Genomic DNA, 24,444 nt, shown 5'->3' with positions numbered 1-24,444 from the left:
AACCCCCCAAACTATCAGTATTATCTGCTGGTTTCAAAATTAGGAAGGGAAACTTGTCTCCCAAAACGCGTCAAATTTCCAACTACAGTGATCTGGATATCCCTGATGCTGAAGTTATAATTATATATATATACTTTTAATCTGCTCATGTTTGTGAGTATGTTTTTGGCTTTTTAATAAATCAAATATGGTGTTCAAGGTAATGCACTAGGCGTTTGCACCCTGCTTTGTTTGTTTTAAGGGGCATGGCACACTAACAATAGTTAAAGCTCAACTGAAGTTTCAGTGTAAATCAGGTAAAATCTATTACAGAAAAAAGATTGAATAGATGAATTGATCAAAGAACAGAATGGTACCACATCCCAGAGTATAAATTTTAAAAGATAAGAGGGAAGGGATAAAGGGGCTGTAGGGTAACAAACCACCGGGACTTTTTGAACGGTACCAATTATAGAGGCAGGACAGTCACATGCCAACAGTAAAATAAACACAATTTTATTTAGAGTACAAATACATAATAAAAAACAATGAATAGTTTTATTTTTAGAATAATTTTTTCTATTAATTGTTTAATCGTCACTCTGGCGCATGCGCACAGGAGCCGTGAGTGACAGCATGTTCACCTTCACTTTCGGTGCGCTCGCAAACGCTGTAGACAGCGGTGCCCGGTTTTTGTAAAGTATCTCCTTAACCATGTAGGTTAAGGAGATATTTCTTGTACCTACAGGTAATCATTAATCTAGGCTTACCTGTAGGTTAAAGTGCTCCCAGTGGGTTTACAACCACTTTAATCTCTAGCTATTTTAATCTCAAACTATTTTTTTACTACACACTTAATGCTCTGCCCTGTACAAAAAAAAAAAAAAGTAAAAACAATTGTTTATCCTGTTGCTGTTGTTCTCTAACAGCTTTCTGCATAAACACTAAAGAAAGTTTGCACTCTCTTTATTAATCATAATGCCTTGCCAGCTGGACTGACCCTTACTGTCCTATATAATTTCCTAGATCAGCAGAGAAACAGCATTAATATTCTTTGTGACACCTGGTACATGCAGCTATAATTAGCAGAACAAATCAAAAGATTACTGAGCTAAGGAATTTATCTTACTGCTGTTCTTGGAGATGCAAGACATCTTTTTCCAGGTTTAGCTGGAATGGAAATTCACGCTTAGCCAAGGGATTAAATGGGAACTCACAAAGCACTAAAAACAGAACAGTCTCAACAGACTAATGATTTGCAAACAATGGAAACTCAGTACAAGACAGATTTTGTATACCATCCTACATACCAACAGGGAGTACTACTGACATATGTATTAGCGGAAACCCGTCATCAGAGAACATGAAGATTGCACTTTAATCTGATTTTCCTGTCTATATAATTGTTCCAGATTAATGAATCAATTATTAAAGCTGGTGGGAAAGCATGCCACTCAGACAGAAGACAGCTATGGCGGGTCCTGTATTTCTCTGATTTCCTCTTTTGATACACGTTGCTACTCAATATTTTGGCTCCTCAAAATCGAGTCAGAAAACTTCTTCTGAACCCATAGACAGATGTTCTTTTAAATCTTTCTCTCAGCCAAAAAGAAACTGAAATGTTTGCTTGGAACTGCCTGACTGAGGAGAAGTGCATACCTGCCCAGTGGTGTATTTTGGTTTTGTGCTGCCCTAGGCAAGACTAAAATTGTGTACCCGTTTCTAAATTTGTTCCTGTTGACACCCGCCACCTTCCTATCGACACCTGCCACCATTCGATCCGATCCTGTCTGCCAAAGACCCCTTTCACACTGGGGCGTTTTTAATGCGTTTTTCAGGCGTTTTTTAGGCGCTTTAGTGTTAAAAAAAAGCACCTGTAAAGTGGCTGAAAGAAGCCTCATCTGCAATCCCAATGTGAAAGCCCGAGTGCTTTCACACTGAGAACCCTTTCCCACTGGGGCGTTTTTCAGGTGCTTTAGTGTTAAAAAAAAGCGCCTGCAAAGCGCCTGAAAGAAGCCTCATCTGCAATCCCAATGTGAAAGCCCGAGTGCTTTTACACCTTGAAGCGCTGCGCTGGCAGGCCGTCAAAAAAAGTCCTAAAAACAGCTTATTTGCAGCGCTTTTGGAGCGGTGAATACACTGCTCCTAAAGTGCCCCTTCCCATTGAAATCAACGGGAAGCGCCTGAAAAACGCCTGAAAAACGCCCCAGTGTGAAAGGGGTCAAAAACAAATGGATGGGGAATCTATTCCCCATCTGTCAGGTGGATTGGATGGCAGTCGGGTGGAAATAGACAGGCGGTCCATTTCCATCTAACAGCCCCATAGAGAAGAGTGGTCTGTGTCTGCTCTGCATAGCGGATAGTTCCCCCCAATGAGCAGGCGGATCAGATTTATGGAGCCCGACTGTGTGAAAAAGCTCTTACTATGTTTTTTATTTAATTGTCATTTTTTTTTTTTAACTTATTTTTTTTGTATATGTACAATTTTATTTTTAAAATGTTTAATTATTCATTTAATATTGTTTTTTTTTTGGAGGGGGACTTTGGAGAGAATTCAGGAGTTTTTACAGAACTCTAGTGTGCCTTTTATGAGACAGCCCCTTTCTCTGGCAAGCTGCATTGTGGATGAATGAGATAGGGGTCTGTATAGAGAGCCCTAATCATTCATAAAATGATGTAGTAAACAGTGTTTACTATATTTCATTCACAAACTTACAAATAGTAAACACAGTGTACTGTGTGTCAGTGATTAATTATTACAGAAGCAACCAGTACTGTGATCGCGATCTGTATTGTTTTAGGAAAGAATACCCCCCCGCACTCCCCAGCCATCCCACACTAGCAGTGGCTGTAACCGGCGGGAGGGGGCACTGAAGGGGGAGGTCAGATCAGCGGGGGGAGGGGGTGGGCAGTTTGGCCAAACAGATCCCTCTGTGGCTGCCCTGTTGCTCCAAAAGTCAGCGGGATGGCAGAGGAGGGAAGCTGACAGCTGTAGGAGATCAGGTTTGTGAGGGGGCGGTGGAATCAGTGCAGTGGGGTGAAGTGGGAGGGAGCCTAGGGGTGACACTTCCCCCTTGAAAAATGCCGCACAAAACGAACGCTTTGTTTGCCTTGTGGTAGATACGCCCCTGCACCTGCCATAAATGTAAGTGTTGTAAACTATAAAACGTGCCTTTTAGTGCCGCCTCATCAGTGCTCGTCAGTGCAGCCTCATCAGTGCCCGTCAGTGAGGCTGGGTTCACACTGCTGCGGGGGGAGATCCGGATGTGATTCGCACCGCAAATCACATCCGATCTCCGTAGCGATGCGAGTACAGCCATACAGATAGTATGGCTGAATTCGCATCGCTCCCGCAGCAAACTCACATGGGACCCTTTTTTTGGCCCGCAACAGAATCGGATCGCATGGGGGTTCACACCATGCGATCCGATTCCTGTGCGAGATCGCACTGCGATATGCGGACGGATCTGGGGGTGTCATTAACATATCATTGACACTCCCAGCCGTCCGCATAGGGCAGTGTGAACTGCCGGCGGGAGGTGTGCGATGTGGGAAAACGCCGCGGATTCGCGGCGTTCCCGCATCGCAGCGGTGTGAACCCGGCCTGAAGGAGAAAGCGTACTTATTTACAAAATTTTATAACAGAACATTTTTTTTTCAAATATTTCGGTCTTTTTATTAACCACTTCAGCCCCGGAAGGTTTTACCCCCTTCCTGACCAGAGCACTTTTTACAATTTGGTACTGCGTCAATTTAACTGGTAATTGCGCAATCATGCAATGCTGTACCCAAACAAAATTTGCATCCTTTTTCCCCCACAAATAGAGCTTTCTTTTGGTGGTATTTAATCACCTCTGCGTTTTTTTGTGTTTTTTTGCGATATAAACGAAAAAAAAAATGTGAAAAAAAAAAATGATATTTTCTATTTTTGTTATAAAAAAATACAATAAATTAAATTTTAGTCATACATTTAGGCCAAAATGTATTCAGCCACATGTTTTGGGTAAAAATAAAAATTCAATAAGCGTATATTTATTGGTTTGCGTAAAAGTTATAGTGTTTACAAACTAAGGTACATTTAAGCAGCTTTTAGTTTATGACTGCCTATCTCATTTATTGAGGTGCTAAAATGGCAGGGCAAAACAACCCCCCCAAATTACCCCATTTTGGAAAGTAGACACCCCAAGGAATTTGCTTAGAGGCATGTTGAGCACATTGAATATTACATTTTTCTGTCAAGTTATTGAAAGATGTAAAAAAAAAAATATTTACACAAAGTTGGCACTGAAATTATATATTGCACAAACATGCAAAAGTATTGTAATCTCGGCTCACTGCATTTACATTGGTAAGTTGGGAAGTTGGGTCACAGCACCGTCTGGAAACAGAGGGGCTGTGATGATCTCTTCCTGGAATTTATGGAAGGATCCAGTTCGTCCTGAAGCTTTGAATAGCACATAAGTGTTCAGCAGAGCCAATTGTAATCAGTATACAACACTTTTTTGTACCAGCGTCTGGCCTTATAGGCAATCAAGTACAGCGCCATCAACTGTTTTTTGAGGTCCACCCCTCAGATATTAAGGTTGTATTCGTGGACACAGATGGGGTTTCTCCACAACACCAGTAGCTGTTTGACTTTGGACCATCCTATCTGCCTGAAGGGAGGACAGAATGAAACCTTCTTATTATCCCTCCACTTTACTGCGGGCATATTATTACATTTCAAGCAGGTTCTCTCCCCCAGCCTAAGACGGGAGACTACAAGCCGCTGGGGTAAGCCCCAGTGATTAGATCGCACAGTGCCACATGCTCAAACAACTGACTAAAAAAGTGTCATGCTTGTGTAATAATTGTACACGTACAAGTGGTACCCCTTTCCGAATAAGGGTGACACCAAGTCCCACACAATCCCTATATAGTCTGGGCAGTTCTCGGGCTCCACGTGACTATCTCTTCCCTCGTAAACCATAAAACAATATGTATAGCCTGTTGCCCTGCCACAGAGCTTATACATCTTGACCCCATATCTGGCATGCTTGCTGGGAAGGTACTGTTTGAATGACAAGCGGCCAGAAAATTTAATCAGGGACTCATCAATGCAGACAACTTGATCGTTAGTAAACAAGACTGCAAACTGTTGGTTGAAGTGGTTTATGAGGGGCTGAATTTTGTAGAGCTGATCGTATTCAGGGTCACCCAGAGGAGAGTTCTTTGTCATTAAAATGCATGAACCGCAAGATCTGCTTGTATTATGTTCTGGTCACGGACATATGGTGAATTGGGTCAGTGGACCAATATGACCGCAACTTACTTTTTTTTAGTTATGCCCATGAGGAGGGATAGGCACAGGAAGGTCTTAAATTCGGAAACAGTAATAGGTTTCCAATCTCTGTCAAGGGTCAACTGGGGATTAGCGGCGATCGATTGACCAGCATACATATTGCTTTGGTCTACAATAGATCTATAGAGATCTTCCATGAAAAACAACAAATAAAAATCAAGTGACTTAAAATCAACTGTTTGCACCTGAATTCCAGGTTGGCCAGTGAATGGGGGAAGTACGGGTGCTGCAGAAGTTGTCAGCTTGAACTGCACTTATGGGACTCGCCACATCACCTCGTGATACTGCTGTGCTGGTTTGACTATGACCAGGATGCACTAGGCACTAGTACTGGCTCTCTGCTCCATGTGAGAGCCCTGCGGTTCTTGCACCTCAACAACAGCAGAAGAATGAGGTTGGGTAAGGCTAACCTTGACAGGGACCACAACTCAGTCGTCAGAGCTATCTGTCAGGGTGCCGCTGCTGTCTACAGGATTGTATTCTGAGCCTGAATCTGACAGATGGGTGACTTCCTCTTCACTCTCATCTGTCATGCTCAGAAACATGTAGGCCTCTTCACTAGTGTACCTTCAATTGGTCATTGTGGCCTCTAAATTTACTGGTACAACTAGGGAGACTCACAGGAAAAAAGAGCAACTGTTAGTGACTGCTTTATGTGCTACCAAAAAAACTGTTATCATTCGCAGGGATCAGGCCTGACTCTGAGAATGCTGCAGTTATGTGTTTAGTGTTTTGTAAGTGACCGTGATCGATTGATATTGCACTTGGGTGGGCTGGGCGGTGGGGCTAAATGCAGGTGCTAGCAGGTATCTGGGCTGATCTCGCTAACACTGCGTTTTTGGGAACCCTAAATCTCAGATCAGATATCGATCCGTTCAGACATTATACTACTAAAGGAGGTGTATAGTGCAAGTGTGGGTGTTAGCACCCCTGGCACTAATCTGATGCTGACTGGGGTCACGCAGACTCTGACTGATGTTAAAACCTAACTGATATCACCCGCCAGGTGATCAGGGGGTTATACCTTTATTTAGGTAATATACGGCGGGTACTCTGATGCCATAAAAAAATAACTAACTAACCAGCGTCATCTGTAACACTAATACAGTGATCACTGGTGACAGGGGGAGACCAAGGGGTTAAACCTTTATTGGGGGGATTAGGGGGTACCCTAAAGCTACCTGGGCCTACTAATAACTGCCCTAATGCTGATTAGTGTCACAAATGACACCAGTATAGTGATCAGTGAAAAATCTGACAACTGCACCGGGTGACTGTGACAGGGAGTGAACGGGTTAACTGGGGGGGGGGGGGGGCGATCAGGGGCTGATCAGGGATGACAAGTGTATCTATGTGTACTGGTGTTAGTGTAGTGTTAGTGCGACTTACTGTGAGATATTCTCTCTCTGTAACGAAAGGGATTCCAAGGGGAGAGATGACATCCCCTTCCCCGATAGTTGCGAGCGTGGCAGGGGCAGGCAGATGCGCCCCGTACAGGTATGGGATTTTGCGCAGCGGTGGCATTGTGCCGCAGTAAATGTACATGACACAGTTGGCAAGTGGTTACATTTTTTTTAGCTAATAATAAAAATCCTCTGGTGATCAAATACCACCAAAAGAAAGCTCTATTTAAGGGAAAATTTTAAAAAATTCATATGAATACAGTGTTGCATGTCCGCGCAATTGTCATTCAAAGTGTGACACCGCTGAAAGCTGAAAATTGGCGTGGGCAGGAAGTTGGTGAAAGTGCCCATTATTGAAGTGGTTAAAATTGTGCCAAAATGTAACAAATGTTATGACCCAGTACAACTGGTTTGAAATGTTTAAAGTATAACTACAGGCATTTTTTTTTTGTTTTGGACAGAGTGGAGAAGGATTAGAACACCGGTCAGGTTTTTATTAGTGACTTTGCCCTTTAGGTAAAATTATCCTTCCTATTTTTCCTGTTTACTATTATCACCAATGGTGAAAATGAGAGAAAATCCCAAATTTTGGGTTGACACCAAAACAGAAATAGAGGGAAAATCTTCCAATGGGGATACCAGTCCTGGTGACAACTGGGGATTCCCTGACTTTGGAGGGATTTCCTCTCATCTCCTGTTGTGTCCTGAAGTCACAACAGGAACTGAAAGGAGATCATTACAAAACTGAGAGAAACTACCCTCTAAGCCCTTGTACACACGTTCGGAGATTCTGACAACCAAATCCGTCTGAGTAATTCCGACGGATTAAATCTGAAAGAGGTCCGGAAGTGATGTTGCATACACACGGTCGGACTAAGTTGTCGGAAAATCTGATTGTACATAACGTAATGACGTTATTTCGTTACGACGGGACTACGTTCAGGCTAGTAGCCAATAGCTTTGGCCTAGGAATTTGATCTGAGCATGCGTGGCACTTTGTCAGTCGGAGTAGGCTACACATGATCGGAGTATGTCCTGAATATTGGTTATCGTTCCTATTATTTGTACCAATTATTATCTGATTCACACAGGAACTGCATACGTTCCCTGATTAGCGACTGACATTGATAATGTCTGTCGTTAATGACTGATAAGAATACATTTCTGTTTTTCTGGAAAATCAGTTTGCCTGGTATCTTCCAGTTTAACATACTTAAAAGTATGTCTATGGCCAAAGTTGAAAATAATTTTACACTATATTTCAGTTATTTATAAACTACTCCTATTAATCTGGATGATCTTAAAGTTTGTAATTTTAATTGTGAAGTTCCCCTCACATTTACTTTCTGGAATTCTATGACATGTATTCACTATGCCCTTTGAGTAGGCATTGCTGAGTTGCACATTGCACTGAGCCTGCCATTGGAACTACAGAGGTGCTGGAGCATCAGGAGGTGGAGTCAGTACGAGAGTCACAGCTTTCAGGCAGAAAGGTACTATGGGATATGTAGTCCTTAGAAATTGAAAGTAAACAGCAGAGGAAAATCTGCAAAGCAAGCAGGGAATCTGGGAAGTTGTGGAAAGTGATGGCCAGCAGACAGCTCTCACAACATTAAGTTTATATTATCAAAATGAACTCTGGTTTGTATTTCAAATTGACGTTCTTAAATGAAAGGGCGTGCTGTGACCATAGATCCAAAATAGTGAGGACACAACCTCCTCTTGAAATACTCATTACTTAAATTCTATATAAAAATATGTATCAAAGTCATGTCTGCATTCACTCAATAAGTAAGACTGACAGTATGATATCCTACAATACAAGTAAAACTGTCAGTTTTAGGGTTGGTGCACACATGACCTTTTCATGTAGTAAATAAGTATTTAGTATTTTACATGAGGATATACTGCTGGTATTGTCATCTTTTCTCCATTAGTTTTTTTTTTGTACGGTATTTTTTTAGTGGGATGACACCTGCCCTAATAATGGGATGCAATCGTCAGTACATTTGTATGACTTATCACAGCACCCCCGTTAATCTTTTATTATTATTATCATCTGCCAGTTTATCAGTCATGGATCATTCTTAGCCCACGTACACACGGTCGGAGATTTCGGCAACGTCGGATTTTGCCCGTCAGATTGAGTCCGACGGATTGTGCCCGAAACTGTTGCATACACACGGTCGGGCCAAGTTGTCTGATTTTGCGGTTGCCAAGAACGCGGTGACGTAAACCGTGTATGGCGGGACTAGAAAAAGGAAGTTCAGCACCAAGTCCGGCACCCTTTGTGCTCCTTCTGCTGATCTCGTGTTTTAGTAGAAGTTTGGTGAAAGACGATTCGCGCTTTTCAGATTAGTGATTTAGATCGCTACTGCTCTTAAGTTTCTGCTTGTCTTTGCGTATCTGATAATCAGTGCATGCAGTCATTAAGTATTTGCTTCTCATTGTGGACTCTATCTTGGTATAGTACGCTTTGAAAGGCATTTTTTAGTGTCTGCTTGCTTCTGCTATTCAGGTCGTCCTTTCAGGCCTTGCTGTTTAGCGTTGCTTTCTGGTGTCCGTTCTGACCACCCGACCGTTTTCCAAACATGTTTCGTCTACGTCCTCATCGTACAGCTTGTGCTGTGCAGGGGTTCTTACTTTGACTTTGACACAAGCCAAAGGGCTTGTGTCAAAGTCAAAGTAAGAACCCCTGCACAGCACAAACTGTACGATGAGGACGTAGACGAACCTTCAGGACCTCAAGTTCTCTACAGGCATCTCCCCCCAGGCTCTGGGGATCATTATTCCAGAGACCTGTTCTGCCATCATTCAGCTCCTGCTGAAGGACTATATTATGCTAATTTTTAACCGTAAACATCACATTCTATGTATTTAATGATTGCTAATGTCTTGCATTTCTTTCCTCATTCCCTAATTACCATCATTGCAATATGCTCTAATTCATATACTCTGCCCCTTTGTCCTCATGCGGATTTGCCTCACTAACTTCCCCACCATGCTCTTCTTGGCCCCTAAAACTAGAGTCTAGTCACTTGACAATGTCTTTTGGCAGCTCCATAGTATTGCTTTTCCCTAAACACCCCCTAAAATCTCTACAAATGTGATGTGTGTGCTTCAATTCATGCAAAGTGAACTTTTTATTGTTTTTTGGAGTTGTGCCAAACTCATTAGTAACCCCCCTCTCCCCAACTGTTACCTCAGCTGATAGCAATCTTCTATCTGATGACTTGACCCAACCCAATACACACTCTAAATACTTTTTTCATGATCACATTTATGGACAAATTCACCAAAGCATGTAGTGTAAGGGCCTGCCTCAATACTTTCAAATGCTAGTTTTATTTTTTCAACATATTCATTTTATTGCTATGTAATAGCATAATGTCAAAATGTCCTTCCATTTTGTTATTATGACACTTCTTACCTGTCCGGTGGGCTACCAATAGTGTAACTAAGGAGTGGCTTCACAAAGTATCACACATTATTTAGGCATTCAGCTCTCAATCAAGTGGAGAGGGTTACCTCTCCTAAACATCCCCCCTCATTTTTTAACAAGGGCCCATCAGATGGGGGGGATGGGGGGGTTAGGACTCTCATAAGGGGACCTTATACTTTAGGCTTTAAATACTCATTTTAAAAAATGTTATACTAATTGTCTTCAAAAATGTGGGTGTCTAATCTGCATGCAATGTTGATTTGTCAAATTACTAGTTTGTTTTCTTGTGTCACTACACAGTGTCCTTCAACGCCACAGGAATGGCAGACTGTGGCCTCCCACTTTGCCATTTTTTGTCAAGTTGTGCCTTTTTCACCAACAGTGCAAACCCAAGTTCAGAGCGAGATGAGGGGACAGTCTCTTCTTCAGATAATCTTATTATGTTGTGGGTCTGCTACACACACACCTTCTTTTTGTTAACTAATGTGTAGTGCATGACTGATCTAAATCATGCTCATTTTCAGCACCATGGCAGGAAAATGGCATGATTGTCCAAATTTACACATCACTGTGGGTGCTTTTTACTAAAGGCACATCCACTATGCACTACAAGTGCACTGCAAAAGTACACCTGAAACTGCACTTGGAGTGCAAAGTGGAGTTGCCTTTAGTAAATCACACTCCTCAGCACAAACTCAAATTTGACTACAAATACATTGTAATCCCAATGAAAAAGGAAGCCACACATTGTTGAGATTTCAACTTTTTAATACAAGCACATTCATATGTGCGTTTAGTAAAGGTTTTTACAACACAACCAAGATATTTTGGGTATCCAAAACCCAGTTTAATAATATTTATTTTTGAGTTGTTTTTTTGTGTAAACAGGCATGTATCAAAGTGTAAAATACAGAACACAGGAACTTACAAAGTTCAACTTGGAAAAGTGAAGACAATATCAGACCTGAGTATGTACAAACTGGGCTGATATTGCCTTCATCACATGGGGTGTGACCCCTGAAAAAAAACAAATTTGGAAGATGCACACAGTGTGTCAACATGTGCTATCTCCCATCATGGGGGATCAATGTACATGCTTTGGGGTGCAACCCCTTCATCTCAGACACTTTCCACAAAACATGTACATTGATCCCCCATGATGGGAGATAGCGCATGTTTATACACTCTGTGCATCTTCCAAATTTGGAATTATGCTAAATCCACTTTTTTTTTTTCTAAAACAAAAATAAAATCCTATCTATTTTTTTTCGTTTTCACACTCTCCCCAAAACATCAGTGATGTTCTTCATTTTATTTTTAACATCATTGATGTTTTGTTGTACAATTTCCAAATCCCGATTGCACCCCATTATCTCCCCGATCAAGATCTGGGCACTTTCACTGGTAAAACGGGAATCTTCCTCCACATCACCTAGAAAAAAAAAAACAAACACACCATGTAATCCAAATATGGTGATTTACATTGATGAGCTTACCGGAAGCTGTGTTCTCCGACACTCACCTGTTGTGGTGACAATTTGGCCAACCTCCACAATCTCTCCTTCTTCCTCCTCCTCCTGCTCCTGCTCCTCTGTTTCTGCTTTTGGAAGTTGCCCTTCTTTGGGAGGGGTGTGGTCCCTGGTGTCCTCATACTTGCCGAGTCTTCTCTCCCCTATGAGAATGTAAACAAAGATTAATTAGCACACAGAGGGCATAAATAGGAATATGAAACATTGCTTGGAAGTGTTGTCCAATTGTTTTTTGGGCCGAGTTACAAGGTGAGAACATTATTGGTGCCACTTTGTTAAGCTGGAATACTTCCCTGCAGAACGATGTTTCATACGAATGAACGAAACCATGACCTTGAAAGTGGCCATTTTAAAATGCACAACATGAAATCCAAGCACATGGAGCATGTATGCAAGCAAGAATAATGATATGAACACACGACAACTACTTACTTTTTTAAGAACACGCTTGATCCTTACGTACTGCTCGTGCTCCCTCAGTTTCAGGTCTGACCAGCGTTTTCTCAGTTGATCCTTGGATCGGCGTACCCCAAAATTCTTCAAAAGACTCTTCACAACTTTATTCATGATCTTGGCCTTTCTGATATTTGGGTTTGGGTAAGGTCCATACTTCCCATCATAGTCGGTCCTGTTCAATATGTCCACCATCTCCAACATCTCTCCAAAAGACATATTTGAGGCCTTAAATCTTGTCTTCCTGGATCGGGACGTTTCTGGCTCCCGGCTTTCCTCACCCTCCTCCTCGTTAGTGGAACTATTATTGCGCACCTGCGTTCTCTCCGCCATGTGCTCTCCCCACTGCGCGGGAAGCGAAGGGGCGGGGAATAGTCTGGAAAGAACGTCAGGGGCGGGCAGAGTTTCACGCATGCGCACTGTATATAAAACGCCACACATGTGTATCGTCCGTACGATCTGGGAGGAGAGTGTGAGGCACGGACGCGGCGAACGTCGAAATGAAGGTAACATTTTTTAATTTGTGCTTCACTAGACTAGACTGCTTGTATCTAGGCCACTGTTGGGACAAGATTAGGAGGGATTTTAATTGCATTATTAGTATTTGAGGGTTTGTCTTCTGTTGTGTCTTGCAGAGAAAATGGACCCATTCACCAATCCCAACTTTATGGGGCTCTTCCTCGAGCTATACAAGGAGATGCCCTGCCTGTGGCAGTTCCACAACAAATTTTATTATGACAGATCCAAGAGGAACGCAGCACTGGATAAACTGCTTGCTTTGGTGCAGATCAGGGTCCCCACGGCAGACATGACATATCTGAATCGCAAAATTGTGACCATGAAGCTTACATATTTCAGGGAGAGGAAGAAGCACCTGGAGTCCTTGAGAGCAGGAGATCCAGATGCTGTTTACTACCCCAGGATGGTGCACTTTGACAGGCTGCATTTTCTGTTAGACCAGGGGGTACCCAGGCCACCACTCTCCATGCTTCCTCCAAGGCATCCTTCACCCCCAGCTGAGGCTTCTGATGACCAACCTGGGCCATCCAGACAGCACCATGTGGTGGGGCCCAGCTTGAGACAGGTATTGCATTGTGAACATATTTCTTGTGTTACATTTAATGATGTTAACTAGATTAGATGTTCTTATTGATCAGTAAGTTGAGATTTCTCCAAGTGGTTTACATCTCAATAGACAGTAGTGACCAAAAATGATTGGGACGGGAAAGAAAAATGCTGGTGTCAGAATGATAGTCTGTTCTATTTGGTAACAGTCAAATAGCAAAAGCCAGGAGCACAAAATGTGGTGATTGATGATCAAAAAACTAAAACTATGTCCCCTTTTCATACACAGGAAGACCTCAGTCGGGGGGAGGCTGTGGCAAGTGGCAGCCAGGAGGTCCAACAACGCCCTCCTCCTCCTGCCCCAGCTAGAGGAGCCCAGCCACAGTCTGGAAGGATGCCTGGTGGGAAGTCCCAAAGGAAGACCAGAGTGATGGCCTGGGATGAGTCTGGTGTGCTAGAAGATGCAGCCTCTTGAAGATCACCATCCTGGGCATCTGAATTTCCTGCTCTCTAGGACTTCGGGACCAGACTTCTCTCCCTGAGATATCTACTCCTCAGGCCACCAATTTTTTTATATCTCATTTAGTCATGTCTGCCCTGGGGGCCAAAGGCTGCACCAAAGTTAAGAAGTTTCTCCAGTGCTGCATTCCTAGTTTTCTTTTCAAGCACAAAAAATAAATTTTATTTTTGTTTGATGAAATACTTGTGTAATGTGTTTTCCTTCAAAAAGTAGAGTTTATTTGTGAGCAGGCAGGTACATTTCCAAAATACAAAGTAAAATAAATAACAAGGGGTACCAACACTAAACAACCTCCTGTAGATTAAAAAATAAAATCTAAAAAATACAATAATGTTGTTGTTATAAGTTTACACCCAAAAATAAAAAGTTCAGAAAAGGAGAAGTGACCAGTGTCTTTAAAGGAGTTTTTTAGGGAATCCCCCCCCCCCCAAAAAAAACATCCAAAAAAAAACAAACATTGTGTAGATGTGACTTAAACTAAAATTGTATTGCTGAAATGGTTAAAAAAGAGTAATGAAATCCGTTCGGGAGAAGTGTGTGTGACTATGAGCATCAAAAGAAGTTGGTTCTTGCAGCATTGTTAAAGATCAAGAGAATGCGCTTGATGACTGATTTTTTAACATTGCAGCGCGACGAATGTGCTATATCGCTTACGAGCAGTAGTTTTACCTGAACGAGCGCTTCCGTGTCGGAATTTGAATGTGAGCATGCGTGGCACTTGGTCCGATGAAAATGCTGTACACATGATCGGATTAGGTCCGTCCAGCCCAGTTGGTCGGGAAATCTTTCCAACATGTTGGAAATTTGGTTCGGACGGAGATTCGGACGGAATCAGTCCGATGCATACCACACACAGTCGGATTATCCGACGACACGGTCCGATAAGACTCATTCCGACAGATTCTCCGACCGTGTGTACAAGGGCTAAGTCTGCCTATACATTATACAATTTTCTGTCCATCAACCACAGTTTGAAGGACATAAAATTGCTCAATTGCTCCATCTACACAGTCCCTCCCCCATTCTATTCTGACAGCAGGAGTCTTCCCCGCCATCAGAATACATTGATTGTATGAAAAAAAACTGACAGTCTGGTTGTACTAAAGTCAATTGATAGATCAACTTCAGAACAACCAGCCTGCCCATAAATGGATCTAAATTTTGATCCGTCTATGTCCGGCCTAAGAATTTCTGCCTCATGGTGTCTTTGCCCCCACACAGAGTGAGCTATACTTCATTAACATACAATGCAGGAGGGCGGTTTCTAATATTGTAATCCTTTGTTAGGACAGACAGTGTTCAAATCTAGTTTACAGCTGACAATGAAGAACTGCAAATACAGTACAAACAGGGTTAATTATGTTAACCACTTCAATACCAGACACTTTTCCCCCTTTCTGCCCAAGCCAATTTTCAGCTTTCAGCGCTGTCACTGTTTAAATGACAAATGCACGGTCATGCTACACTTCACCCAAACAAAATTTGTACAATAATTTTGTTCCCACAAATAGAGCTATTGGTGGTTTTTATTTTTTGCTAAACAAATAAAAAAAGACAACGTTTTGAAAAACAAAAAGGTTTTCTTTGTTTCTGTTATAACATTTTGTAAAAAACTAAATTTTCTCCTTCACTGATGGGCACTGATGAGGCTGCACTGACGAGCACTGATAAGGCGGTACTGATGGGCACTAATGAGGTGGCACTGATGGGCACTGATGATGGGAAATTATATGCGACACTGATGGGCACTGATAGGCAGTACTGATGGGCACTGATAGGTGGCAGTGATATGCAGCACTGATGGGCACTCATAGTCGGCACAGACGGGCACTCATAGGTGGCACTGATAGGAGACACTGATGGGTACTTATGGGTGGCACTGATAGGAGGCACTAATGGGCACTGATAGGTGGGTACTGATGGGCATGTATGGGCACTGATAGGTGGCACTGATGGACACTAGTGAGTGGCATTGATAAGCATCACTGCTATGGAGGCACTGGCAGGTATTGCTGATGGACACTGATTGGCATCATATGTGGGCACACGTTGGCATCATATGTGGGCACAGATTGGTATCCCTGGTGGCCATGGATGGCATACCTGGTGGTCATCAGTGGTGGCCATCCCTGGTGGTCCTGGGGGCATCCTTGGTGGTTCTGGGTAGGAATCCTCGGGGGGGGGGGGGGGGGGCGGCTGTGCTGATAATCAGTCGGCACAGATCCCCTCTGTCAGGAGAGGGGGAGAGAGACGCAAGTGAGGAAAAGCCAATACACGGCTCTTCCTGTTAACATCGTGATCAGCTGTGATTGGACACAGCTGATCACGTGGTAAAGGATCTGCGTCAGAGACTCCGATGATCACTCAGTTCTCAAGTCTGCTCCAGCTCTCTGCTCTGCCCCTCCAGCGCTCACTGGAGTGCCAGGCTGTGAAGGGGGTGGGAGCTGCTGACTCAGTCTCCCAGTGGCTCGTTGAGAGGCTGAGCGAGCTGCTAGTCCAGGCTTCTGTAACTGTAAAGTTGCGATCGATCCAGCGCCTGGGACGGCTGAGCGACGTCAGCCAACAGTGGACTTTAGCCCACTGTCGGTTGAAAAGGGGTCTTAGAACTAGCTGCACATCTGTGATCCATAGGAAAAGTATGACCATACTTCTTTATTAAGCAGGTAAAAAGCACTTAAAAAGGTAGCTAGCATTTTTTTAAATAATTTCTTAAGCTATACTATGTTAATGAGAACATGTTACAAATAGGTATTATCTTAATTTGGATACAAAAGTGGAAATACACTTTAAGAAGTTTGGCTTCTACGGGCAACTGATGCACTCTCCTATAGGCCCCTTTTCATATAGGGATATCCTATCATTTTAATTACCTGCAGTTACTTATGGTGGCCCACAGGTCATTCAGCATTGCATAGTGAACAGGAAAAACACAACAGCTACTAGAGGCTACCGTGGATGCTGCTGAATTCAAATATATATAGTATATATATAAAGGCCCATACACACGATACGAAAATCACATGAAAAAATTTGCATGACGATCTGTCTGCCAATTTTCGGATCATTAGTACAGTGCTTTCGACAGATGATTTACATTTTTTGTCAGACAAAAGCTGGATGTGCAGACTAGAAAATGTTTCTTGGATGTGAACTCAACGCCCAATTTTCATTTCATAAGTGCGGTTTTTGTACGAAAAAAATCATAATAGTCAGACTATGCATGCTCAGAAACAAAAGAATATATTAAACACTATAAAACACGTTAAATCACTTCTAATCTTGTATTCCATTGTACAAACATTTTTGTATTGTGAGTAACCTCTTCACTTTCGACATGAGACTAATATGCCACAAAATACGGACGTTCGGTCGTCTGATTGTGTGTACGAGGCTTTAGGCTTCATAGGGAAACAACAGAAATGAATACAGGAGTGTCACCATGGGCAATAGTACTACTATACAGGATTTATATAGTGCCAGCAGTTTGCTCAGTGCTTTACAAAATAAAGGGAGACAGTACAGTTACAATACAGTTTAATACCAGGAGAGCTTACAATCTAAAAAATTCTAGGTTATTCCTGTGTTGCTTTCCACCAAATCTTGGGAAAAAGAAAGCACCTTATCATGCCCACATTCATTATGCAGCATTAGAACACTGATTTAACCCCTACACCACCCAAATATTAAACATGGACATACAGCAACTGGAGCACTCAGAGTGCATCAACACAAATTAAAAAATCTAACCTGAGAATGTAAATCAGGAACTGACAGTCTATGCTGCAGTATGCAGTTACCATGTCAAGTGTGCACCCTATGAAAAAAATAAAATAATAAAGAAACGCTGCTCTGCTCTTATTGCATACAAGGAATTCAGGAAAGGGTTAACGCTGCTTGAGTCTCACTCCCTAGCTGTTCTGTGCACACCAAGTGACGTCATGTGGGTCACATGACGCGCCCTATTAAGCACTGGGAGCTGTTCTGGTGCTGAAACAAGTATCTCCATCCTAGGAGGGAGATATGATCAGCCTGCATCCCTCTGACTGAAGCACACAGGTAGGGTGGTGTTGCTTTATTTTATCATTCGTAGCTGTTTGCCAGATAGCTGTTTTGGGCAGAAGACAGTGTGATATAAAACTTTACAAAACTGATCTCTGCAAGATTCCAGTCTAACCATCTTTCTTTACCCATCCATCTATCCATCCATCTATTTATTTATAAAAGAGAGAAAGGTCTTCCTTAGATGTAAGTGGCATGCATTAATTAGTTTTCTATACTGTACTAGCAATGCGATTCTTTATTTTGCAATATCTATGTGTGTGTATGTGTTTGGATAGAGAAAAAAAACAAAACTGAGATTTATTTTTGTGTCCATTTGTGAATAGGTCTGTATAGTCATCGCCCTGGCTTTCTCTTTCTTTGTACCATTTGTTGCTCTATCTGTCATTCTGAATATCATGTTCTATTTCTCAATTTTTTTTAACTTAGTTATGATATGATAAGCGTGGGAGGTGCTCGGTGGGTTGCCTGTTGCTATGCTGTACATGATCCTGAATAGAAGATTAGACAATAGCAATCTGCTTGTGTGATAGACTAGACATCTCTACACTGGAGCGTTATTCATCAGACTCAGTACAAACACTAAATTTAAACTGTCAAATAATGAACCAGATTAAGTACAGGCCTTAATTAAAATACTCTGGGGATATTGAGCAGCAGTGATATAATTGACATTCATTATAAAGATTATAGATAAATTCATAAAATTCAAAATTTTTCTTTATGGCAACATATAATCTGTACATCATTTTTTACCTTCTGCATAATTTAAAATCTGAATACGTAGATATTAATGTAAATATGTACTACAGAGACTACAAAGATATACGAAGCTTGCTTTAACTTAATTAGAGCATGCAATGAATATTTAGCTGTTTCCATAGCAGTGGTCATTATGCCAGATAGCTGACATTTTCATGTCAGAGGTAAATCCAGCAAAATGTCATTGTTCATGATTAAGAAAAGCAACAGGTTTTCAATGTGTCACTCAGGGCATAGTCTTACATATATATATGGGATGGAAAACATTTACAGCAATGTAATTTTTATGTAAAATGCACAATTATTTGAAAATAGGTGCCCTAATTAATACTTATTTACCACCCTTTCATATATAGCAATTTAATATAATATATTAGGATCATGGCAGATGTCAATGCATATGGTTTATTTAGTCTACTAAGTTTATGTACTCATGCAACAGCCTCACAGAGAAAATCTCAATATTGCAAAAAGAAAACTCGAACAAATGTTTATTTTGCAATGCAGAACAAAGAGCAGTGATGATGTGCAAGGTGGAGCAGCCCATGGTAGTTTATTAGATTCCAGCTTACTAAAGTCAGATTAGTAAAATATGGATTCTGGTTGGTTTCTATGGGTTACTCCTATTGTGTATTAATCTTGTTAAATATGGCATATGACAGGCTATCCTTCTTTAATAATCATTTTAATGAGTTGCATAGTTCTTATAAAATAGAATACATTCAACTAACATGATGGTATTGTTCATAGCAAATTTTGTATTATAAACTGTGCTAGTAAAATTACAGCTTGAGTCTGGAGTAAGGAATAAAACCTATTGACTTTCTTTTGGTTGGAGTATAAATTATCAAAGGCATGATTCAACACAATGTAAAAGGTTGCTTAATACAAGAAGGTTGATCAACGGGTACACAGCGTTTATGGAAACCCAAGTCTCAGCAAAATCTGATGGTTTATGCTCATATTGAGATTCAATATCTATAGAGCCACATGGATCGTAAACTTAATTTAGGGCTTAAACTGATAGAAGTTCATTTCTCGAGTAAACATCATTGCTAAATGCTAAACACGGGCATCTGGTCTGTTTTGCTGTAACTGGATTTCAGGCTAATCTGATATTCCAGGTTACAGCAATAGTAGATGCAGTACACTGGAAAGAACATACGACTCCATAAGATGCATTTGTGCTATCATCTGCCTGACAATTTGGTCCCGATGCAAATGATCCTCTGGCCCGTGGGCGGTTCTGGCTCCTGTTATTAAGTGAAGATGAAAAGCCTTTGTGGGAGAGAGCCAATACTGCAATCATCTCTGCATTACATTTATATAGTAGTTCCTCTTTAAGTCTTCACACATAAACCTAAATCCAAGGCAAAAGTTATTTAGAGCACCCAGCAGTCTATAAATACAAACACATTAACTGTGTTGCTATAAGTAGACTGAGCTTTCACAGGCAGAGATCAGTCCATGACAGAGATTTATTAGGGATGGCTCGATGTTATGAAGCAGTATCTGATACAGCACTTTGGATCAACAAATAAATCAAAGAGATCAATCAGTCCATTTGTCATTACTAACTTGTGATTTAATGGTATGAAAGTGCAGCTAATGACATTTTGCTGCTAGGATAATAATGTGTTTTATTTTTCTGCAAAATAAGCAGTATATTTTATTCCTTGCTGCATACTCATTTGAATTTATTTTGTAGGAAACAATGACCACCATGTCATCTCAGAGGAATTACTCTCTTGCAAGATGCTTATCCTCATGCATTTTGGTCATCCTGATGTCCTTTTCTGATGCTGCATCCTTTCAATACTACCAAGTGCCACAACAGGACCAAGAATACAGAATGAAGACTTTGCAAAGGTTGCCAAGCCCTGATATGCTGAAGGCACTGGAGTACATTGAGAACCTCAGAAAGCAAGCAAGCAGAACTGAGAACCTCCCTGACTATACCTCTTACCAAGGGGCACCCTTCCTCTCAGAGCAGAAGGACACACAAGCCCTTTCAACAGACACTGCCAAATCTCCAGCCACGGATGATGAGTCTGAGTGGATGAGAGCAATGTTGGAAGCCTTGATGCAAGCTGAAAAAGAGGCAAAGGTTTCAACACAAGAGAAAAATAATCTATACATGGACAAGAACATACCACCTGAGTTAATTGAAGACTATGACTCAAACAAATGGTCTGAGAAGAGACCTAAAACTGGAAAACTTTCTTCCAGGTTATATGATGATTACTCACGGGACAATCCTTTGAAGCGAACCAATGAAATTGTGGAAGGGCAATATACTCCTCAGAGCCTAGCCACCTTACAGTCTGTCTTCCAGGAACTGGGGAAATTAAAAGGCAAAGCAAACAACAAAAGAGATAGAATGGAAGAAGATCAAAAACTTTACAAGGATGATGAAGATGACTTGTATAAAGCCAACAACATTGCTTATGAAGATGTAGCTGGTGGGGAAGATTGGAATCCTATTGAAGAAAAAGTTGAGAGTCAAACTCAAGAAGAGTTAAAGGAGAGTAAAGAGGAGGTTGAGAAGACAGATGATATGGAGGATGAAATGAAGAGGTCTGGGTTGTTGGGGTTGCAGGATGAAGAGCCTGAAAAAGACACTAAAGAGCAAGAAAGTGAAAATCTATCAAATCTGATGAACACATATCTAAATATGTGGATGAACAGGATGGATAAAGGTAAGCAGAACCCTGATAGGCGCTCATTAAGATTCTCAGGAAAAGAACTTGACCCTGAAGCTATTTATCAGTTGATTGATATATCCAGAAACTTACAAATCCCCCCTGAGGATCTTATTGATATGCTACGGGATGAAGATGGCAGGAAGTTTGGTGGAAGATTAGAATCTGAAAAAGAAGTTGATGTTCCTGAGGACCTTGATGAGGTAACAGAGACTATGACAGATAAAACAAATGTATATAAAAACAAGCAAAGCTTTGTAAGGCAACCTACATCCCCAATTCTGCCCAATATCCCTGAAGGCCTTACAGTTGAAGATATGGTGAATCTTATGGGAGCTGATAAGTTACAAAATCGATTTAAGCAAAATAATGGATTGCAAAGACCCTACCCTATGCTTAGCAAAATAAAGGGACACAAAGCTATTTGGCCCAAAGAATCTGAAAAAAGGCAAATAGAGTATGAATCAAGGCCTGAAAAGGAGGAGGAACTAGCAGATTATGTAGTAAAGATGCTAGCTAAATACCCAGAGCTTTTAGGTAACAATCAAAACAAAAAAATGCCCATTCCTTATTCTCCAGGGGATCTTCAGGAGCTAGAAAAGCAATATGAGAATGCTTTGAGAGGATATGTGAATATGCGTGGTTATCAGGATTTAGAGACAGTTTCCAGCAGTAACCGAAGGCTGCCGACCAGGGAAAGTGATGATACACAGAACAAGCAGTATATAGATGAGGACTTGCTTATGAAAGTCTTGGAATATCTGAATCAAGAGAAAGCAGAAAAAGCAAGAGATCACAGTGTTAAAAGATCTATGGAAAATATGTAAATTTTTGCATTATTCAACTCCATCAATATATATTTTTTGCTCTGTTTTTGTTCTTCTTGCTTTAAACTTAGTGAAGGAAGCCAAGGCCCTTCTTTCACTAACAGGAATAATCATCTGATGACCAGTTGTTAGGATGTACACAAGTTAATCATCCATGTTCATCAAAGTAGTAAAATTATATTTTTATCCACTAAATACTTTTATACATTTGAGGACATTTGAAGTCACCGAAAATCAGATTTTTCTTGAATTTAAAAGTCCAATTACATTATTCAGAAATCTGTATAACCCATGTTATTTTCTCAATGACTCTTTTGTTTTTTTGTTACTTCTGAAAGTTGGGGGTCTATTTATGAGGTTGATATTATAAAAAAATGTACTTTCAATTGATGATAATTTGTGGATCTTTGGTAGAAAGGAGAAATATGTATTCAAGCATGAAATAATGAACTGCAAGCATTGTTCCTAAAGAAGTGTTATGAATGAGGAAACTGTGAATACGGTTTTCATGTAGTGCATCTATGAAGTGAGCCCACTAAATTGAAATAATTTATTTATACTAAATGCTATTTTTAGCATCTCTCTAACAAATCCCAAAGACATTTTCCATGAGATATAAGTGCTAATGAGAAACATTATTACAGGTAACTTTAAAATACATGTGAAAGATGTACTGAAGACCAATTGTAAATGATAAATACCGGTACTTTATTTATGAATATATATTATAAGGCAAATAACAGTACAAGGTACAGTAAACATTTACAACTAGTCATCTTTCCTTGTTCTAACAATATTATCTTTCTAACAAGTTGACATTTGATTGGGTGCTATGGTTCAGTACATGAGTCAACAAAGCCCGTCCCTGCCCCCACTCCACCAACAGAAAGATTATCATGGTTGTTTATCAGCCATGAAGAGGACTTCATGCTCACATATTTGCTATTTCAGATGAAAGATCTATTAATATACCAAATATTTTTATTAATGAAACTATAGGGGGGGGGGGGGGCCCGTTTCACATTTTGCATCAGAGTTGCAAGAAGTTTAGTCACACCTCTACTAGTAATTATTTTATTAGGTACATGATCATTACTCTTTGCACTGCCTTATAAACAGTCTGTAGGCCCATCTTCTACTTTCCATGTTCCTTACATTATAGAGCTATGTTAGTACTAGAAAACTATAGTGGCCATACAATATAAAATCATACCTGGCATATCAGCTGGCAGATTATATTTGCTCTTTGATTAGAGTAAAAAAAAAAAAAAGATTCAGGGATAAGGTTTGAATGGAGAAAGGCCGTATTAGGGACAAAGAATGAGAGATACATTTGTCCCTGCCAAACGTAGTTTGAGAGCCTTGAGGTGCCAGGAAAGAAACAACCTCTTGTGTCTCCAAAAACATTTTAACAAGGCTAATCCTAATTGAGCATTAACAAACATTAACATCTACATATAAAAAAAAAAAGTTGCAAAAACGACCTAAATAAAAAGCTTCACAGAAACTAGGTAAGGCAGAGGATATCATTTGTTCATTAAATTTGATAGTTTGTAATGTCTAATAAGTATAAAGTGATGAAATGGCATGCTACTTCTTTAATTTATGGCACATTATCGCATTATAAAACATCAGAAATGTGCTATGTGGTAAGCATGTGATTAATGGTTTATAGTGAACATTTACAGACTACAGAGCATCTCCAACTATGCTCTAACATATCAGTCCCTTCTCTGTGAACACCCCAGCTTCCACTTCCTCCAAGATCGGCCCTGTATAAGTGTTAATTGAATGTTGTCAACCTTAGCTGCGGACTACCTATAACATATCTGCTTGAAGAAATACTAGGAATACAATGCATTGTGTTCTAATGACTACATAGCTTTTCAGGTCCACTTCAGAAACTCCTGGCACTAGTCAACTTTTTGGTTTCTCACATGTTTTTTTTTTATGATCGTTTATCTATTTTGTTACTGTTTGTTGTGTATCGTGTGGTACTGTAAAAACAAACAAAAATAAAGCATTCTGTATATTTGAAGCATTTATTATCTTGACAGATATCCCATTGATAATCAGATAACAGTCTATGTCAAGATGGGGAGCACTTTGTATTGCTTGATGTTATACACCTCCATTTGTAATCTGTTATTACTTAAAGTGTTACTAAACCATGGACCCTGCATTCATTATATCTGATCTCCTATAGTACACAGAACATGGAAATGCAATTGTTTTAGTATACATAAACTGCTAAATACCTTTTCTCATCAGCAGTTGTGACTTCTATGAGTGTCTGGTTAAAGCTTGTAGGAGGAGTCTGCATTCTCCCATGATTGTTCAATGAGAAGGCAGGACCCCGACC

The 24,444-nt window shown here is 40.7% G+C and overlaps 1 protein-coding gene across 2 annotated transcripts; it reads left to right on the top strand.

Moving 5' to 3' along the window:
• Nucleotides 1–17,667: 17,667 nt before the first annotated feature.
• SCG2 (secretogranin II) lies at nucleotides 17,668–24,120 on the top strand. Of its 2 annotated transcripts, none has more exons than XM_077488312.1 (2): nucleotides 17,668–17,788; nucleotides 20,262–24,120. In XM_077488312.1, the coding sequence occupies exon 2, from the start codon at nucleotides 20,268–20,270 to the stop codon at nucleotides 22,080–22,082; it is 1,815 nt and encodes a 604-aa protein (XP_077344438.1). In that variant the 5' UTR covers nucleotides 17,668–17,788; nucleotides 20,262–20,267; the 3' UTR covers nucleotides 22,083–24,120. The 2 variants fall into 2 exon arrangements, with proteins under 2 accessions (XP_077344438.1, XP_077344439.1); XM_077488313.1 differs by lacking the exon at nucleotides 17,668–17,788 and adding an exon at nucleotides 17,839–17,977.
• The last annotated feature ends 324 nt before the right edge of the window (nucleotides 24,121–24,444 follow it).

This window comes from Lithobates pipiens, unplaced genomic scaffold (assembly GCF_037356315.1).
Source record: "Lithobates pipiens isolate NorthernLeopardFrog02 unplaced genomic scaffold, aLitPip1_a1.2 Scaffold_18, whole genome shotgun sequence".
Classification (NCBI taxonomy): domain Eukaryota; kingdom Metazoa; phylum Chordata; class Amphibia; order Anura; family Ranidae; genus Lithobates; species Lithobates pipiens.
This window is presented reverse-complemented; position numbering and strand designations above follow the sequence as displayed.

Excerpts from the sequence above, each read along its gene's own strand:
- SCG2 (XM_077488312.1), top strand. The coding sequence starts at position 20,268 with ATGACCACCATGTCATCTCAGAGGAATTACTCTCTTGCAAGATGCTTA.